The following is a 20,038-nucleotide window of genomic DNA, read 5'->3' as shown; positions in this document are numbered from 1 at the left end:
CCCAAAATCTTTTCCCCACTGCTCTTTTTCTAACCTGCCAGCACACAGGCCAGATGTGCAAATGTTTCTCCATGTTTCTATTCAAGCCTGTTCCAAGAGAAAGGCAGAGTGAGGGGAGAGGAATATTTGACTTCACTCCACGGGAGACCAGTTTCATAAATTTTGGCTGCTGCACAACGGTGAAAAAGGTAGCCTGGCTGGCTTGGCCGGGGGAGAATGTTGACGGCATACCAAACAACATGATCCTAATGAGTTGGAAAATCCCTGGCCCTCCAGAGGACTGTCCAGATGCTACCGTCATGAGAAACGCTACTGTTTTATTGAATGCAGGCTCCCCTCCCTTTCTTTAACAAGGGGCAAAATTTATTATTTGACCATTAAGGCATCCTAGGCGACATGAAGCGTAAAACTGTTTCAGAGTTAATTTGCCCTTGGCTGCAGGTCCAGTACCCCACACTGGGCACAAGACAAGTTGATCTTTATGCCAAAGTGTCTCATGTAAAGGTGTATATTTGAAGACCTAAAGTTTTGGATATTTGCTTGCACTCCTGGTATAGGAGTTGACTTGTTTTGGTCGAATGACAGTCTGGCACATGGTGTGCTGAGCCCTGAGAAATAACTGTTAAACTTTTCATAAGACAGTCAAATCACTTTAAGCTCAAGCCAGTTCCATATATCTCTCCTGACAATTTACTGGTACTGAGAACCAAGTTTTTTTTAGTGAACTAAACAAACAAAGGACCGTAAATGTACTTTATGAGATTTCAATAAATCAGCTACAATGATGAACGCATTACCATCCAATACAATAGCCTAAAAGAGACCAGATGAACAAAGTGATGTAGTTTCTTCTTTGACTATTCATGACTGAAATACAGCATGAACCGCTAAAGGGCACATTTGTCTTTTGTGTGTGTGTGCAAAGTCACTGAGTTGCCAATGCAAAATTTATATTGCTACCCTACAATCACAAGTGCAAAAGAAAAAAGAAAAAAGAAAAAAGAAAAGAAATGCAACGAGCCTACTGCCATGCAGAGCAATTACAAACACATGCACTAGAAAAACAGCTTTGGCTCCTCTATGATAAACCTGCTCCCTTTCTTTCTCCTCACACACCTAATCACTTGTCTGCTGGATGGAAATCCAATGTGCAACCAAACAACACAGTGTCAGTGGAAAGGTCAGGGGTCATTCAATCTCAGAACCCACTGGCTATTGGTCTGACGATGTCAAGCCTTGGAGAGCAACAGCCAGTATTTCAAGGTTTCGAGATATTCGGGCCAAGACTACCTCTTTCATGTGCCGGTCATTGCTGCTAATCTTTATAGACAGATATCTGCATATGGATGAAGATTAATGTAGGAAAAGCTAACAAAAAGCTAAATTTTCATCAAACGATAGCCAGTGGGTTCCGAGATTGCATTGTGGCCAATGCGTTCTGACTCTTTTGCTCTCCACACAAACTGTTTACTGTTTACTGCTCAAATGTAACTGGTCAGTACTACTCGTACTATGAATGGAAAACAAACGTAAACCAAAACTCTTCCGAGACCAAAACCTTGTAATGCTGCCTACAGGTTCTGCATACATATGTAGATCAGTGGGAGCTGCTGGTCTTTCAAGCAGGGGAAGCTCACTTTAAGTTTACATCATAAAATTTGTCATATTGTAGCAAGGCAGTAAGTTATAAAAGGAAGATTTAAATGAAGCCGTTTTCAACCACACTCATACCATAGAACCACAGCAAAACACACCTCAAAGATTTTCAGATGAGTTTAACAGTGAAAACGAGCTCTATCGCTTATGGAAATAAGGAACTCCAGACAGCACTCTGTCAGAAGACTCCACTCGCAAGTATCCGCATGGGACTGAGCTCGAAATGCTATGATGCCGGTGTGTATTTCCAAAGCTCTGTCAATCACAAAGGGGTTCAGCCTTTTAGACAATTCCTCCAATCATCACGCATACATTGAGCGTCCTCTCCCGCCTACCGCTCCATTAGGTCCCAATGAAGTTAGGCCTCCATGGAAGTGACGATTGTGTCGCATTTATCCAATGACCGTCTCGCTTTGCTGCATGAAAAAACCTGCTCAGCGCTGTCTCATAGGAATGCTTGGAGGCTTCGCGTCCACCATGCTGACACGAGAATGTATGACAGGGAGGTCGTGTTTGACAACTGGTGATAAACAGCTGACGTTTGAACATCATAGTCTTGATGTTAAACACATCCTAGCGCACGTTTAATGCAATGTAAATTCTTATTTTAATATAAATTCAATAGTGCATATTTGACCAGTGAAATGTATGTAGGTATGTTGCAAAGATAAAGGCAAAGTAAACGGGTCACACTCGCTCTTCTGTCTCACTATGGTTCAGCTTCATTGAAAGACAGTCCTTACACCACAACTTCTCTGCAGTAGCTGCTCAGAGATCAACAGAAAAATACTTTTTACTATTCAGGCATCAGAAAATAATGAAACTAAATTATGGTTTAAAAAGAACAGGCAAATTCAGTTAGCTTCAAATGGTCTACTGTAGAGCATGTTGTTTACCTGGAGCTTTGTAGACCTCACGGAGCAAGCTTTCGCTGAGTGTCAACGGGGCTCCATTGACCAGGCTGTGGGTCCAGCTCTGACAGATCGCTTGGAGCAGAAGCGTCTGGGCCCTTGTGGCCTGGACAGTGAAGTGAGGAAGCTCAAAAATACACTCTGTGGTGGGGACCGAATTCCTTTTACTCCTGCAAGAGAGGGACATTAGATGAAGAAAGACAGGGTTAGATAAAGGATAGTACACAGGGAGAAAAAGAGACACAGAGAGAGTCAGGATACAGTGACAATAATATATGAAGGAATGGAGAGTTGCACATAAGCGCCAACATATACTTAATGAAACAGACACCGGTGGAAACAAATGGTTCATGACTTCCATGAATCCATCAATATCACATCACAATATAAAACAGCTCATTGATAGCGCGAGTGGCCAAATAGGTAGGACTACATTCCAACAGCAAATTGAAGAAGTACCAAGTGCAAGCCAAGCTTTCCTTAGTTACTTGGCAGGTAGGTGTAGTTTGCCTCTTTGCCGCCGACCCTTTTCTCCCCTCCGTCAAAACTGTGATGATGATTTATGTGAAGAGACGTACAGCCCAGAAACCTGACCCTGAAAAGAATCTCTACGCATTTAACATTTCATCTGTCTCCAAGAGTGTGGAGGGAGAGAGTTTGTGTGAGTGTGTGTGTATGACAAGCTGATGAGTTGAGCGTTCAGGGGGATGAGGTAACAGCACAGTCGGATGGAGTCCTCTAGGCCCCTGTCCATCAGAACCTCAGTGGACCATGCTCTCATTTATCATCTGACACACACACACACACACACACACACACACACACACATACACACACATTATGTATTTGTTCTTCAATCCCCCCTTTCTAGTATTTGCCTCACTGTCTCCCCTATTCACTCTGTAATCACTCATTTATATCTAAACACACTGAAACACACTTCTCGCACATCTCCAATACCACACACAAAAACATCTTGACACACATACACTGCCCATCAAATCCCTGAATCAGGTCTCTGAGCTCTTTTTCTATCCAGGCTGTGAAGTCATGGCTCCTCAGTTCTTCAGATCTCATCCATGACATCAGCAACAGCAGGAGGAGGGAATCCCCACTAAACGTACACACACACCAACCAAGGAATGACATTATACACAGTGCTGAGAGTGATGGAGCACTTGTCATCATCACAACTACTGATCTGTATCCTTCACATCTCTCTCCCTCTCTCTCTCTCTTCCCCTGTCCTTCCCTCCCTCTGTGTCCCCAGGAACCTCTGTTCACTGGAAAAACACCCAGGGAGCCTGAACTAAACACTGCAAAACAAGCCTGTTTGGTTCCACTCCTGTTTTCCTCTCTTCTGCTCTGAGAGGTTCTTCAGCTGGGTTTTTGAGGACTGGCAGTGCCCCCAGCCTAGATACACATCTACTTTTTGAGGGTGTGTGTGCGTGCACATGTGCTCGCTTGACTACACATTGTAATGGAGGCAAAGCGGCGCTGCTCTTTGTGCAGTGCTTTCGGTGAAAATAGAACCGTGACTAATTCCAGGGATGGCTGCGGCGTGTCAGGAACGAGCATCACAGTTCATTTAATCACACATCCATTTTGGTCTGGTCCCAGTTCAGAGTGTGGGATATGTCACGGGGTCTCTCCCTCCGCTCGGCAGCTCTGCAATCGTTTAACTCCTCTGCTTCCCTCCCTCTCTTTCTCTCCGTGTCTCTTTATCTTTCCCTTTCTTCTGCTCCTGGGTGGTTCTGCAGGGTGACATGAGCTGTTAGCTGCACACAGGCAGGCCCAGAGTTCTTAACTGCCTGCTGTCTCAGAGGGGGACTACTATGAGACAGAAAGAGAGATAGAGTTTGATAAAGAGAGATGTTAAAGTATAGGAAAAACAAAGGCAGTAAGAGAGAGAAACTCCAAACGTGACAGGGTCAATGAGTTTACCTTGACAGTGCGCATATACATTTTGAATTCCCTAGAAACATATGGTGCATTTGGCACCATGGTGAACCAAGCAATGTCATGCTTCTCTACTATTAGAAATCACTACTGCTGTATGCTATACAGCAAGACATCAATCAAACTGATTTTCATGAGTGTTCAAATGTGTGCACGTCTGTGTGTGTGTACACGTAGCAGACTGCTGCTGAACAAAAGAAAGTGAAGGGGACCCAGCAACAACAATGTCCCCACATGCAGAGCAAATGTGCCTGCAAAGCCACTTCAATGAGAGGACTGGCAAGGGATGAAAGTTTGTTGGCTTATTCCAGTGTTTATAGCGTTTCAGGGGAGCTGTCATGTGCATGTGGTCGTCTAAAACTTTAATTATGCACCTGTTTTTATTATATTATGCCCAATTCTTTGCAAACAGCAACTTGGATCTTGGAGCTAAATGAGAAGCAGAAACTCTCATTAGGGTGTTTTGGGAATGCTGGATGTGAGGACAGCCAGACACTCATCGGATTTCATTAAGTAGCTGGCACAGACAGTGTTTCTTGCTGCAACATGGTAAACAGCTTTCTGGCAGGCAGTTCTTTCACTGTTACCACAGGCTTTGAAGGAAACAAAAGTCTCAAAGAGGTAGAAATGGAAGAACTAATAATACCTGTGTCATTAATAGCAGTAAGAAATGACTACACTACAACATACATCTTAAAATGTGAAATATGGGCAACTAACAAAATGCAATCTACTGGTTTAGTACAGTATCCATACTAGAAATGGACTCTGTAGCCTGGGGAGCAAAAGTCATTAAAGCATACTTCTACGCTTATAATGTGGAGACCCACCACCAAAACCCATTTTGGATCCTGACTCATAATTTAAGAAATCAGGTCCTTGGCTTGAACTTCAGTGCATACTGAATAGGCTGTCTCTGACCTCACAGTAGTCCTTTAAGTCAATAACTTTTTTATTAAAACACAGAGGCCACCAGGAATATGTTAAAAGGAAATCAAAATTAGTCAGGAGCTATGAAAAATTAGGTGTTTCAATTTCAGCCAATGAAATATGCTTTCCTCTGGTGTATTTCAACAACATTAGGCCTCATTTCCCGACCTGTCCTCCGTCGGTGCCGTGACTGAGTGACAAAGAACTGGACCAGGGCTAGAACAGGCCAGTTGGCGGACTTGCTGACTCCTTGGCTGGGTAACTGGCTGACTGGCTGGCACAAGGTCTTTCTGTCCAGTGTCCCTGTCAAAATCAGGCCCAACAGGGCATGGTGTTGTGCAGAGGGCGTGAGTCAGAGTCATGAGCACTGTACCAGCTGTGGTGCTCTTTGCCTTGACTGTTTCCTCTGTGTACATGCTCAAATGTGGACATAAAGCAGGGACAGCAAATTATTTTTAGTCATTAAAATGAATGAGTGAAATTGAAAAGGAAGTTGACTTAACAGAGGACCCTCACAAAACATTTTTTGTTCGTTCCAAACAAGGCTGAGAGCCATCTGGTGACCCATTATGCCATTACGAGCATAAGGTATCACTAGCTAAGCCTAACCTCTCATTTAATCAGCCTCTAGGTAACCCGTGTCTATAACAAACCTTTTTCACAGTATAATAACTGAGATCCATTCGGACCATTGGTTCTCAGGCTAATCAGCTTCCTGGTCTGGTCTGACTGTGGTCACAACTATATTTAGACAAATACAGCTGGGGCTCTAGCTAACGGGCTGTGATTGCTGGTTTACAGAGGCCACACACAAGCACAAAAATGCAAAAAGGCACACAAGCACAAAAATGCACATACCTGTACAGACACAAATAGATTACTCTTTGCCAATATGCACATATACTTAGATGCCAGCACAAATGCTGTCACAGAAGCACACGTGTATACACACCTGTACATGCATGCATACAAACCAGTAACAGCAGGTCGGTAAGCCAGAGCACGATCGGCAGCAGTAATGAGGCCACAGCTGACAAGGGGCCTGCTGCTCTAACAACCTCTAAATGCAACAATTATAAAACTAGCTGCCAATACGAAAGTCAGAGAGGTTTGTGCGTGCGTGCGTGCGTGCGTGCGTGCGTGCGTGCGTGCGTGCAAGCATCTGCAACAGTGACAGAATGCTTGTTCTGTAAGCTGAGCAAAAAGGGAAGAGGTATAAAGAGAAACAGAATCAAACCCTGAAGAGAACACGAACATAAATGAAGGGAAAACAGCAAGCATAGGCAAGAGAAGGACAGAGACCGCAAACTTGCAGGTCATATGTTATTCTCCAGGTAAAATAATACCTAACATGGGGAGTCTCATTAAAAAAGCCATTTGGAAAAGCTCCAGTACAAACTCAGGAATAGCAGAACTGGTAGGTTGTTGCTTTGTACTTTTACAGACGAAAATAAATGTAGCCTAATTAAAGACGGCTGGTTGGGGTATGTGTCTGTGTGTATACACAATTAGGTGAGTGTGTGTGTTGCGTACATGTAGATGGGCAGTAATGTGTTGAAATCTGGATATGATGGCATTAGTGCAGATGTTCTGACAGAGGACACTACTGAGAAAGCAAGCATGAAGCAAACTAGAAAGCCTAAATTGCAGGGCCAAATGTGGTCAGCAAATTCTTTTTTTCTTTTCTTTTTTTTTTTAAAGATCCACATCTTGCCGTGATTGAAGGAATATCGCCAAGAGCAGCTGGCCCTAATGGTTTACACAGTGTCCCAGAATACAAGCTTGGAACCTGTGCACAGTTTCCAGAAGGTTCATTTTTGTTATTACTCATATCCTGTACAGTACCGAAAATCAGTTTCCTCACTCTTTCCAAAATACAGTGACACAGACAGCTATGGGGGCTGGGAGGTCGGCAAGAGATGTGGAGCAAGGTGTCTGGACTGTCAATGGATCGCAGAGAGAGAGGGAGGCACACTCACACAAACACACATTCTCTGACACAGGTGGAATTTGTCTGTAATGGGAGCTTAATGGGAAATTCCAAATGAACTGGAACATGACACCAATAAACTGTTTAAAGTTAAAACTTAGTGGAAGTACTCGGAGATAACATAGACTAGATCCAAGAAACTAAAAGAAACAAAAAGTCAACAAGATAGTCAGTCAATTTTGACTGGCCGAACAATGTGCTACTTTCTCTTGACTTAAACTTATCTGTGTCCACAGCAACGCCAATGTAATCCATTATGGGCTGACATATTTGTCTGATAGATACAACAGATAGCCACCGTCTTGGGACCAGAGATAAGTTATCTGAAGTTTCTACAAATCATTCACTGTCACACCCTACCTTAATTATCAGTACAAACATTCCCCAACTCAAACATGTTAACCAAATCCCCTACTGCTCTTGTTTTCCAATTTCAAGAGCTTTGTTGGAGGGAATCAGACTGAAAATGGAGGGAAGGCAAGACTGACAGCTTTTAACGTCTTTTTTTCTTCCTTTCTCTCTTTGTGGTGCAGATTGATTTGAAGTATTGCAGAATTCTCCATCTTGCCAAGCCAAGGTCACTGACCCCTCTTGAAAATAACCAGAGTGAGTTATGGGCTGCTCTCAAGTCCCCTCTTTTATCTTACTACAAAAGACTCACTACAGTGTCTCGCAAAGTCTCCAAATGAACATTATAAATCATTCAAGCACTTCACACAGAACAACAACACCTAAGTGGTCAACTTGGGGGGTGGGAAACTTTTCGCACCTGGATGTCAATTTGGTTAAAGGGCTGGCATTTGAAAAATAAGAAAAAAAATACTGCCATAGAAAAGCCAAGCAAGCATGTGTCAAGTCAAGGGAAAAAAACATAAGAAAAATAATGAAGAAGAAAAAAATAATTTAAAAAAAATAATAACATGGCACCTCTAACTCATTTATTACACTGTTTGTCTTTCTTTTCAATTTCACATAATGTTCTTTCATGTCATTTGTTTCATTGACTGCAAATGGACTATGTCAATGGCTTGATGGGAAATGTAACTAGAGCTGCAGCTGAGTCTCTGACAGGAAATTTAGCAAATGCTGTTTTCAGCAGCAGCCATAAATGACTCTTGGCCATAATTATTACTCGTCTCAAGAGTCTTTTGAATCCAGCTTTGAAAATGCCACTTAAGCACGTAAAGAAGATAATGTGATCAACAATAAGAATTTTCCAAATTTGGTTCAAGTTATATTAAAGCTGACTTTTCAGCACACAGTGAGATTACGCATGACCATTAACAAGCAACAGTATTTTCTGTAAAAGCATCACATTAACTGGCAGCCATCTTTTATAGATGCAATATATTCTAATTAGGCTCACATCACACCTTAGGACTCCTATTACTGTGTTAATATTTTTACCTTCAGGTACTGTATAAACTTCCCACTGTATATTCATCACTGTGTTTTTCTTTATGTAATGTAATTTAGTCAAGTGAGGATGTTTCGCTGTGATTCTGCTGGTGCAATTACATGATTACATTTTCATTGTATCTCTCAACCACAATCAATGTTGACATCCATTCTCTAACCTCACCAAACTCTTTAAGTGTCTGTGTTGGATCTGGGTATGAGTTAGGAGGAGGCAGGGACTGCATTTGCGGCCACAGCTCAGAGTTTTGTGGTTCCCCAGGGTCAAAGGTGTTCCATGTGTGCATTTCTCAATCATCAGTCCTGAACAGCCCAAACTCTTCATAGAAAGAAACACTCCACACTCCTCCCTCTCTCCCTCTCTCTCTCCCTCTCTCCCTCTCTCTCTCTCTCTCTCACACACACACACACACACACACACACACGCACAGCCCTCCCCTTCCTCCCATCTGGAGCACCCCTGACCCAAAACACACACATATGCTCACAACCTCACACACACACACACACACACACACACGATTACAAACACACACACTGAGATTCATTCTCAGGAGAGGGCTTCATTACACAGGGATTACTAAAAGAAATGTTTTAATCAAGTCGTGCAGACAGCTGCAGACCGCAAGGCGAGAAAATGGCAATGACGTGGTTCATCAGGCGTTAAAGGAAAACACATCAAGAGGCCTGTGTATGTGTATGTATAATGGTGTGTCTGTGTGTGCATGTAGCTTCCTCTCTCTGTCCAACATGTCCAGCTGTGGAGGACATGCGGCTCCTTATAAGGACACACAGAGATAGGAGACCTCTGTCCAGAGAGTACAGACCTAATATCACATATACTTTCAGATTCTGCTGCTGACTTTTGTACGACCCGTTGTCAAAACAACAAATGCAGCAGTCAACGGAAGCACCGGCTGTCCATTATTTTGATCCAAAGTAGTTGTCCTCAATATTAGTCTCCCAAGGCCTTTGACCTTCACGCAGATGGTCACTGAAAATAAGAATTAATGATTTTCCCTGAGCCTGATTAAAAAAGCTGTGATTATTTTTTCCTGTACCGCCTTGTTCCTTATTGACCAATTGCAGTTTTTTTCCTTAAGCAGGAAAAAATTGAATGGGCTTGAATCTGGGAAGCGGCGGAGCAGCACTGAGGCCTGATGGGGAGGAGAGGACAGTGGAATGCACACCACAGTAGATGATAATCCACTCAGAGCTGATAATCCATCTACCCTTCCCTATTTCCCACTGTTTTCCCTCCCTCAAGCTTCAGTTCCTCAGATGACTAATTCAGGCATTAATAGAGTCTTTCAGTCAACTGAACATCTACAGCTGCTCCTGAATTCACTATCTTGGCTCTGGCCTATACATCCATATACATCTCATGGCATAGTTAAAATTCAATAGATATTCTTGGATAGCAACACTACTGCCTCTTGACAACATTATAGCCTATAATATACACTTTAGGGCCAAGTTAAAACCCATGTTGATTTAAGCTACCAAATGACACTTACAATCATAAGGGCAAGTACGCAGCTTCTAAAGCAAAGTGACTTGTCTGTAGCACTGAGCGTTTGACACAAAGGAATGGAAGCTTCCATCAGAACTGAGACGTCAATCACTGAGAGCACCAGCCTCACACTCGCTGATGCTATTTCCTTAAGACGAGGCTCCTCAATACGTCCATTGATCTCTGTCAGCCATGAAACCAAATAAAACTGTCTGACACCAGATGTAGAGGAGGAAAAAAATCCTTACCACAAAGTTGGCAAAAATACTTTATAGACTGTGCCACACGAAATATGATGTTTTACCTTGCAGCTCACAATCCCTTGCACTCCTGTGCTTCAGAGTGAAAAGTGGAACAATATTACATCATATGCCATTCCAGGCTTTTAATACACACCTGTTAATACATAAAGCCTACTTGTTGCAGTGTGTGCTTAACATCCTTTCAGCTTCATCATGTGAAAACTTGTTCTTTCTGAAAACATTCCTATGTTTCTTCAAGAACAGAGAAGGGCCTAGTTCTTGCCCTGCGTTGTTCAACTAAATGAATTCCCTGCTGCTCTTATGGCCTCCGAACCACAACTCAAAGCTGAGCATGACCACAGCAACCACACGTTGATTTAAGGTCATTCAATTATCCTTCACCATCACAGAGCACAGTAACGTTAACCCAGCCTACACAGACCTCTCACTTAAGACCTTGATGAGTAATACAAGCGATTACTCCATTATAAAATCAACACTAATCAAAGTTTGGTTGAGGGGCACAACGGTTGACGCAGAAGCTGTGTGTGTGTGACATCATTCACAAGATCTCTGTCGTAAGTCAAATAAATGCATACTCAGTGCACAGAAATGGACTTTTCCATCCAACAGCCACTCCCAAATCAGTTTTCATCAGCCAAAATGATTATTCCAATTCAACTTGTTAATGATATTGCCTGCCAAAATGGCTAGTAGACAAATGTAACAGCCGCAGTCAATGTTCTCACCAGTGAGTGCTGTTCATGTACATTTGCTAAATTTGACTTGGATCTCCATGGCTCACTACTGAAGGACACAGAAAGCATTTGTCCTCCTGTTCTTGGCTGTGCTTGGAGACATAGACCAGGAGCAGCTTGCTATGACTAACTATGAACAGGAGTAATGAGGCATTACAATCACACCAGAAGCCTCATGCCTCAGATGCCTCAAGCAGCCTTCATAAATCACAACATGAGCTAATCTAAAGTCTAGACTACTGGTCCAGACATAGTAATGGACTTCTCAACTTCACATAAAAAAAATCCTACAGGTAGTGCTAAAAACTGAACTAGCCATTGATAATGCTAATAGAGTTAGATCAATAATTAGATATCAAGGGAGAGCCAACATTCTTTTCTATTCAGAAACACTTGTAAGGCAAGTCCGCTTTCTGTGGCTATATAACATGCACCTGTAATACCACATGCTTAAAGAAATTATCCCCTCAGAAATAGCTGAGCGAGGAACAGGGGCTGCTAAAAACGCCACATAAAAGCTGGCATGGGGCTGAATTATGACCTGCAATGCGACGAGTCACACTAGGCTGCTGCTGGTTTGTTGGTTGGTTGGTGGGCCCCGGCCTTGGCCTGCCTCCATATGCTGTTGCCGTCAGGTGGCCCTGCATAAGCAATATTATATGGTGTGAGCAAAAGTGTGTGCGTGCAAGTGTGTTCATGTGTCTGAGAGTGAGGTTAGGTTTTTGGGAGATCGATGCAGGTGGCACTTCTAACATCCATTCCCTACTGCCACCTCCTTCTGGCTTTTTTAAATTTTTTTTTTTTTTTTTGCAGGCACCGATATTATCTGGGATAACAGGTTTAACAGCCAGACCAATTGAAACTCTCTGTAGAGTCCCTGTGAGGTTGGCGGCCACATACATTGCCTTTCATTAGGGATAAGTACAGCCTGATGCCTCTCAGCTGCACTTTAATTCACTGGGAGTGAAAGTTCATTTCAGAGGATTTTGGCTTTTTGCTATCCAAATGACTGCCCTGTTAATACATGGTAGTGTACCAAGAGGGGAAACTGCGACTTTAATACTTTTCAATAACTCTGCTCAAAATCTTAGCTATGTCAGTGCAATTTTACACAGAAATTTTTAAGATTTCATTTGATTTATTCCTGTTATTATTGTTTAATATCAAACAATATAAAAATTGTAGCTTAAGTTGTTTTTCTTTGCGTGACAAAAGGTTTTACACAAGAATTCTCACAAATAATTTCAGATACAATATGGCTGATAATAATAATAATAATAATAATAATTAATTCATATTGCAGATGAGGTTATTCATAAAATATAAGAAGTATGCCATTTGTTGTTTACAAAAATGACTGACAAAACGTGATGGTCATTATAAAATACAATATTAAGCAATTATAAAATCTAACTAGAGAAGCAATTTCTGAAGAAATTGCAGGTGTGAATGCTGCGAGCTGAAGCCACACTGCAATGCTGTCTTGAATACAATGAAGTTTGAATGATTTGAATATTTGAAAGTTTGTTGAAAAGCTGACTCCACACTGAATAGCTGCCTTTAATAAAATAAAGTTTGAATGATTAGAATATGTGAATGTTTTACTGAGATTTAAGAAATCCAATATGGCCGCCGCCTAGTGACGCCACAATATGCAAATTAGATGAGTTAATTTACTCCCATCAGATTCCTCTTCCTTTATTTTGAGGATGAGATGATAAAAACAGCACAAAACAAAAGAAATCTGCTGTGCAAATATGTTCAAAATGCTGTTTTACTGAGATTTATGAAATCCAATATGGCCGCCGCCTAGTGACGCCACAATATGCAAATTAGATGAGTTAATTTACTCCCATCACAAACTTTGGGTCATGATGAATAGTTTTCTCATTTACAGTATGCCTTTATCTCTCACCACTTTCAAGCGAAAGCCTTTTGAAATGTTGAAATGAATATTTTCCTCAAATAACTCTGGCAACTAAAGGGTTAAAATGGAGATTCTGCCCCTGTCATGTCTGCAGGTAAGATGTAGACACACACACACACATCATGTTTCTGTGAGTTTGTGTGGCACAGCGGTTGCCATGGTAATAAACTAGGTGCACCTGGCAGAAGAGCAGAGAGAGACAGACAGAACACAGAGAAGAGAGCTCTGTCAGAGGAGATTTAACTCCTCGAACAAGTTCTTCCCATACCCAAACCGCTGGTCCAATCAAGAAAATAAAGTGATGGTGAGAGAGATAAACTTCTTGTGAACGCACGTGTCATGTTTTATATTTCTAGAGTCCAAAATGGGGTCACAGGAGCGAGTTACAAATGTGTTGCACCTCAGCTGTTTTCCAGAAATTTGTCCTCTCAGTTTACATTGGAGTGAATGAGAAAAAAATCGGCGCTCCCTTCGCTTTGGAGCCACTCAGCAAAAATGTGTACGTGTGAGAGATTCCATGTCAACATTTCTGTGACCAGGACACATTTTCCTATGTTTTGTGGTATAAATTGTGTATGTACAGTGAAAATTGTGGCCGTATGAGCGAGTTGAAGAGAAAATTCAAGTATGAGTAGAGGGCTGTGTGTGCGTGTCTGTGTGCAGCCGTTGTCATGGCGATTCCTGACTTGCCTGCACTTGAGGGGCACACAGAGAGCTCACGAGAGAGCAGATCAGCAAAGGCTGTTTTTAATGGGTTTGAACTCCTCAAACAAGTTCTTCCCATACCCAAACCGTTGGTCCCATCATGAAAATAAAGTGATGGTGAGAGAGAGCCACTTCTTGTGAACGCACGTGTCATGTTTTATATTTCTAGAGTCCAAAATGGGGTCACCAGAGCAAGTTACAAATGTGTTGCCCCTCAGCTGTTTCCAGAAATTTCTCCTCTCAGATTACATGGGAGTGAATGAGAAAAAAAAAATCGGCGCTCCCTTCGCTTTGGAGCCCCTCAGCAAAAATGTGTACATGTGACAGATTCCATGTCAACATTTCTGTGACCAGGACAAATTTTCCTACGTTTTGTGGTATAAATTGTGTATGTACAGTGAAAATTGTGGCCGTATGAGCGAGTTGAAGAGAAAATTTCTTGATGAGTTTACAGCTGCTCTCCACTCTAGTGATGACATCACCCACTCTAGCTCACGCAATACACACCCATTATAAAGTCTGAGAAGGGCTGAAAACTTCATGTATTTTAAACTGACTTTGTAGAAAAACTAAGAGATATTGAAAATTTGAATTAGTTCCTGGAAGTCGACGGCAGCGTCAACGTTTGAGAGTTGGAACGGAGTTTCTACGTCAATGTATGAATTCGTGATGTGTGGGTGAAGATGAGTGAGTTTGAAGGATTTTCTCATTGACTTCCATTTAAACAAAGTTTTCGCTCCATCCGCTTTAATAGAAGTCGGAATTTTAACGTTGAATTCCCGGGAAAATATGAACATTATGGAAAAATCTGAAAGTTTCCGATAATGTCCTAATGAAGCCGAATCAGAAGAAGTTTGAATGGTTTGAATCGGTTGAAGTATGTTGAAGATAACTGATGTTGAAAAACGCGGCGGAAGAATAATAAGAAAAATAAAGAATTTTGGTAGTAGAAGAACATAGGTTGTGAATACTTGCAGCGTTCACACCCAATAATAAGAAGAAGAAAAATAAAGAATTTTGGTAGTAGAAGAACATTGGTTGTGAATGCTTGCAGCGTTCACACCCAATGAATAAAGTTTTTGCCAGCATTGGTCTGTTTGTTTGTCTGTAAAATAGTTATGAACAGATTTTGATGAAATTTTCAGGAAAGGTGGATAATGGGACAAGGAACAGATGATAAAATTTTGGTGGTGATCGGTTGAAGCAAAGTGGATAAAATAATAAATAAAGTCTATCGTCTGACAGCCTCAGCAACAATTCCAATTTCGAAAGACGATGAAAATAGCGCCATCTGGTGGCCGGACAGCACAACTTGTTCTACTTGCTAAATATTGTTGTAATTCTAAAGTTGAAATTAATGTTCTGTCTGAAAAATACAAAAAAACATATTATATTCCGTGTTGGTACAAAATAGGTAAAACGATAGCAATATCTATCGTGATAGACACGTGATCGGTATCAATAGAAAATACGTTCGATAAAACGTCTAATAAAACAGGAAGAAAATCCCGGTCCTGAACCGCAAGGCATTCTGGGGATGCAGTTCCAGCAAAGGCTTCAGCCTCTCCCGGCGCTCCCGGCCCAGCTAAGCAAGTTTAGTTGCATGAACAAACTCACTCACTCCCTGCTGGTAACGTATGTAACGTTCCAATAACCGGTTGAGTGAGACGCACACTGGCAGTTTCATGTTGGGTTGTACCTTCGTGCCTCGTGTCTACAACTCACAATAAAGCAGTGAAAGGAGAAAATGAGTGTGACAGAGCGAGAGGAAATTGTCGATAAATGAGGAAAGGTCAGTTTGCCAGTTTGGCAGTACTTCGGATTTTATAAATCCGACAAAAGTCAGACCATTGTTGTTTGCAAACTGTGCATGGTCGCCGTCCCTGTCAAGACTGGGAATACAACGAACCTTTTTTATCACCTCAGCCGCTCTCACCTGTTGGGAGTACAGCAGTATCAAACCGCCATCAACTGCTGGTACAAGTGAAACACCACAGAAGCGGCAGCAGACTACCATGGAGAGGTACTCGGCAGCAGTGCCTTATGACAAAACTTCCAAACGTTACAAAGAAATAACGGAGGCAGTTGCTTAACACTTAGCTAAGGACATGCTACTGCAAAGCACAGTTGAGAAGCCTGGGTACTAGAATCTTATCCAAGTTCTTGGCCACCGATATATTCTACCTGGCCGAAAGCACTTTTCCAAGACGGCTATTCCTCACCTTTACCTGATGTGCAGGGAATCTGTAGAAAAGGAGATGATGACAGCAAAGTATTTTGCCGGACATGTGGTCAAGCCGTACTTGTGAACCGCTTGACTACTCATGTCATCAACCATGACTGGGTTTTGAAAACACATATTTTCCCGAAGACCACACAGGGGAGATAATAGCAGATGGCTTGAAGGAGGCTCTGTTGTCCTGGAGTCTGACTGAGGAAAAAATAGTGCTTCACTTAACAACTGGACATGGCTGCAGTGCTTCGGCCATCGTTTGCATGCAGCAATTGGTGAGTACTATGTTAATAACAATAATGTATAGCACCTTTCATACAAGAAATGCAACTGAAAGCACTTAACAACAGAGTTACATGCACCAAGTGCTTCACGATGAATAAAAACATGTTAAAAATCTTTCTTTCTGTATCACTGTTTATTTCCTAACTTTTGGAATTGATGGTAACTAGTATTATCTTTTGAAAATTAATGACTATGATTTAATGTTAATGTTTAACTTTATTAGCCAATCAACTTTACTTTTTACTTACACTGGTGTTGTTGTATTTCTGCAGGTGCTGCATGGAAGGATAAAAGAGTGGAAAGAGCTGTTGGTGTGTGCAAGAAAGTGGTCTCTGCCTTCTCCTACTCATGGAAGAAAAAGAGCGAGCTCTCTAAAGCTCAGGAACGCCTCCATCTCCCAAAACACCAGCTGGTCACAGAGTCATTAACCAGGTGGGGCTCAAGACAGAAGGTGGTGTCAAGGGTCCTAGAACAACAAAAGGCAATCACTGAAGTTTTGTCTGCAGACAAAAACGGCAGGCACCTGATCCCAACGTGGCAGGACATTGACGTTCTCGAGTCACTTAACTCCTCTTCTGGAGTTTACAGACCCCCTTTCTGGGGAGTAATATGTGACGGTCTCCTTCGTGAAGCCAGTGCTCCACCTGTTCCGCACAAATTTGCTAAAAAATAAATGAACAGGACACCCAACTCATCAAAGACCTGAAGACCAAGATAATGACCTATCTTGATGAGAAATATGCCGACTCTGCAACAGATGATCTCCTTGACATGGCTGCCTTGGTGGACCCTAGGTTCAAGGCACAATACATCAGACCGGAGAAGGTAGTGGACATTAAAGAAAGAGCAGTGTCTGAGATGATGGATGAAGACCCAGGCCAATCACAGGCAGGGGCTCCAGAGGGAACAGCAGACCAGGGTGCAGAAGGAGGAGCTGCCGCTGAACCACCTCTGCCACTGGGTGTGAAGAAGCACCGGAAATCATTAGGCAGTTTCTTCAAAAAACAAAGTCAAGAAGATGAAGATGATGCCTCACCTCTCACTGGTGGGCAAAACATTGAAAGTGAGCTGGAAAGCTACATGATGTGCCTTGATGCAGACAGTGAGTCTGACCCCCTGGAGTGGTGGAGGTTACATGAGCGCAACTTTCCAAGAGTGTCCCAACTTGCCAAAAATACTTGTGCATATAAGCCACTAGCACCCCTTCTGAAAGAATTTTTGGCACTGGGGGTAATATTATCACCTGTACCAGGGCAGTCTTAAAGCCTGAGATGGTGAACATGTTTGTTTTCCTTGCTCAAAATCTGCAGTGAAGCCAAGGTTGAACAGTGTTTGCTTGAGTTATTTTTTTATGTACATGCTGGTTTGATATTGCCATAATAACTGGACTGCGTAAAAGGTTTGTGTCATGTCAGATGTTCAGACAATGACTACCTCAAGTTTATTCCAATTTCTATGTTTACAAAATACTTTGCACTGTGCACAAGATAATTTGTTAGAATTTATTTGTGTATATTATTACATGTACCTGTATGACCTTAAAGCCTGAGAAGGTGAAACAGTTTACCTGGCCAAAAACTGGAGTGAAACCATGCTTGAGTTGTTTTTGAGTTATTTTTATATTTTTATGCTGGTTCTGACTGTTTGTGACAGGTCAAATATGTTAATCTCTGTTAATTTCTTTTTTTACAAAGTACTTTGCACATTTTTTTAAAGAAGTTTAAGCATTTATTTAATGTTTACATTTGCCCATTAACCAGTACATTTATTTATTTGACTGTTTTTCATGGTTAAGTTGACCTCTTTTTCCCCTATGTTCATTTGTTCATTACTGAGGAAAGGTTACATTTAAAATAAAAGTGTTTAAATTTAACATTTTTGTCTCCTGGTCCTAAAATTCAATAACTATCAATATCGACTGATATGAAACACTTATATCGCGATACATTTTTCAGCCATATCGCCCAGCCCTAGTACAAAATAAAAACAAAATAAACACACCACAGTGTCTCCATAGTGAAGACATATATAACGTAATAATGATAGTGATGCAAATAACCTTAATTGTGATGTAGGCTGCAAAATCTGATGCAGAGGGGGAGGGAATATCACCTACTTGGAGGAGGTCTGCACTCTCTGAGTGCTTTTCTAGTTTTAGATCAGCTCATTTTAGGCTTTTTAAATTGTTCTCTCTTCTAAATGTGTTACAAATCCTCAAATTAAATATTCCGCAATCTATTCAAATGTAATCAGTTGTTATATTAGTGTTCATTATTATTATTTGGCACACTATTTTCCCAGGTCAAGAAAGTTCATGAGCTCCCCTGTTCACCTAAACTAACCTTACCAGATGACACATGCATCTGACTATTTCAATTTGGTTATTTATGTTTTTCCTTGCCTGCATCAAGGTGGACCATTATTGAGCTCTGTCTTGTAACATTTCCTCATATACGGAATCAGAAAAAGGAGCTACATGGGAAATATTTCATATTTGTCTGTTGTGGGCTAGATATGTTTCAGATGCGCACATTCACATGTGTGCAGACATGAATAGCTGAATTTTATAATAATAACGGAAAACAGCTACAAGTTAGAGGGAATAGTGATAAAGTGCTAAAACTTGGCATTGATCCACAGCCTCAGATGGATGCGCTCAAGCGTGCCGTACGCACAAGCTCAGTTGGTAGGTGATACTATATTTTCACATTTTTAACAATGCAATTTAAAAGTTTTGATTTTTATTGATAACCTACATTTACCAACAACATAAAGACTACATTTAGCACCAAAAAAATGTAAAAAATAAATAAAATAATAATAGTAATAAAAATAAATAAATTAATAAGTAAATAAAAAAAACGAATATCTAATACCAAATTTTCATAACAAATACCTACCATAGAAATGAATATTCGAATATCCGAATATTTGGGTACAGCCCTAATAGTCTATTGTTTTTCTTTTGAAACAGAACCTTGCTACAAAGGGAGATATTAGAAAAACATAGCTCAAGTATCAAAAGCAAACTTTCATGCTAAAAAACTGCTTTTCACATTAAAAAGAAACAAAAGATCAGTCTTTTCTCTGTATTTTCTACACAAAACCTTTAACCTGAGTGAAACTGAATCAACAGAAGTTCAGCCTGACTTGAATATTTACAGCTATGTCAGATAATGACAAGAGACATAAGATCAATTTTGTTATTTTTAATTTGTGTAATTGTGATCAAATTGTATAACATGAAACCAATTAGCTTTTGCTGCATGGCTTGAAAAAAAAAAAAAAAAACGGGCGAACCGGAGCACCCAGAGAAAACCCGTACCACGTAGGTAGACCACACACAAACTCACAAAGGCTCAGGACTGGGAATCGAACCCTCAACTGTGAGATTGTGCTGCTGACTACCAAGGTGGTCCTAAGAGCTCTGCACCAGCTCCACTACTTCCTGAAAGGAAGTAGGCATGAGTATTTCCTGTCCTATACTACTGGATTAAGTGATTAATCAGGTGT

The 20,038-nt window shown here is 41.3% G+C and overlaps 1 protein-coding gene across 6 annotated transcripts in view; it reads right to left on the bottom strand.

Moving 5' to 3' along the window:
* LOC125892761 (intermembrane lipid transfer protein VPS13B-like) overlaps positions 1-20,038 on the bottom strand; it is a 360,799-nt gene that overhangs the window by 270,110 nt on the left and 70,651 nt on the right. For all 6 annotated transcript variants that reach the window (XM_049582970.1, XM_049582966.1, XM_049582968.1 and 3 more), the window contains exon 17: positions 2,553-2,737. In XM_049582970.1, the coding sequence (XP_049438927.1) occupies positions 2,553-2,737 (185 nt within the window). The remainder of the gene's footprint in view (positions 1-2,552; positions 2,738-20,038) is intronic.

Source organism: Epinephelus fuscoguttatus, linkage group LG8 (assembly GCF_011397635.1).
Source record: "Epinephelus fuscoguttatus linkage group LG8, E.fuscoguttatus.final_Chr_v1".
NCBI lineage: Eukaryota > Metazoa > Chordata > Actinopteri > Perciformes > Serranidae > Epinephelus > Epinephelus fuscoguttatus.
The sequence above is the reverse complement of the archived record's forward strand: the minus strand, read 5'-3'. Positions and strand labels throughout refer to the sequence as shown.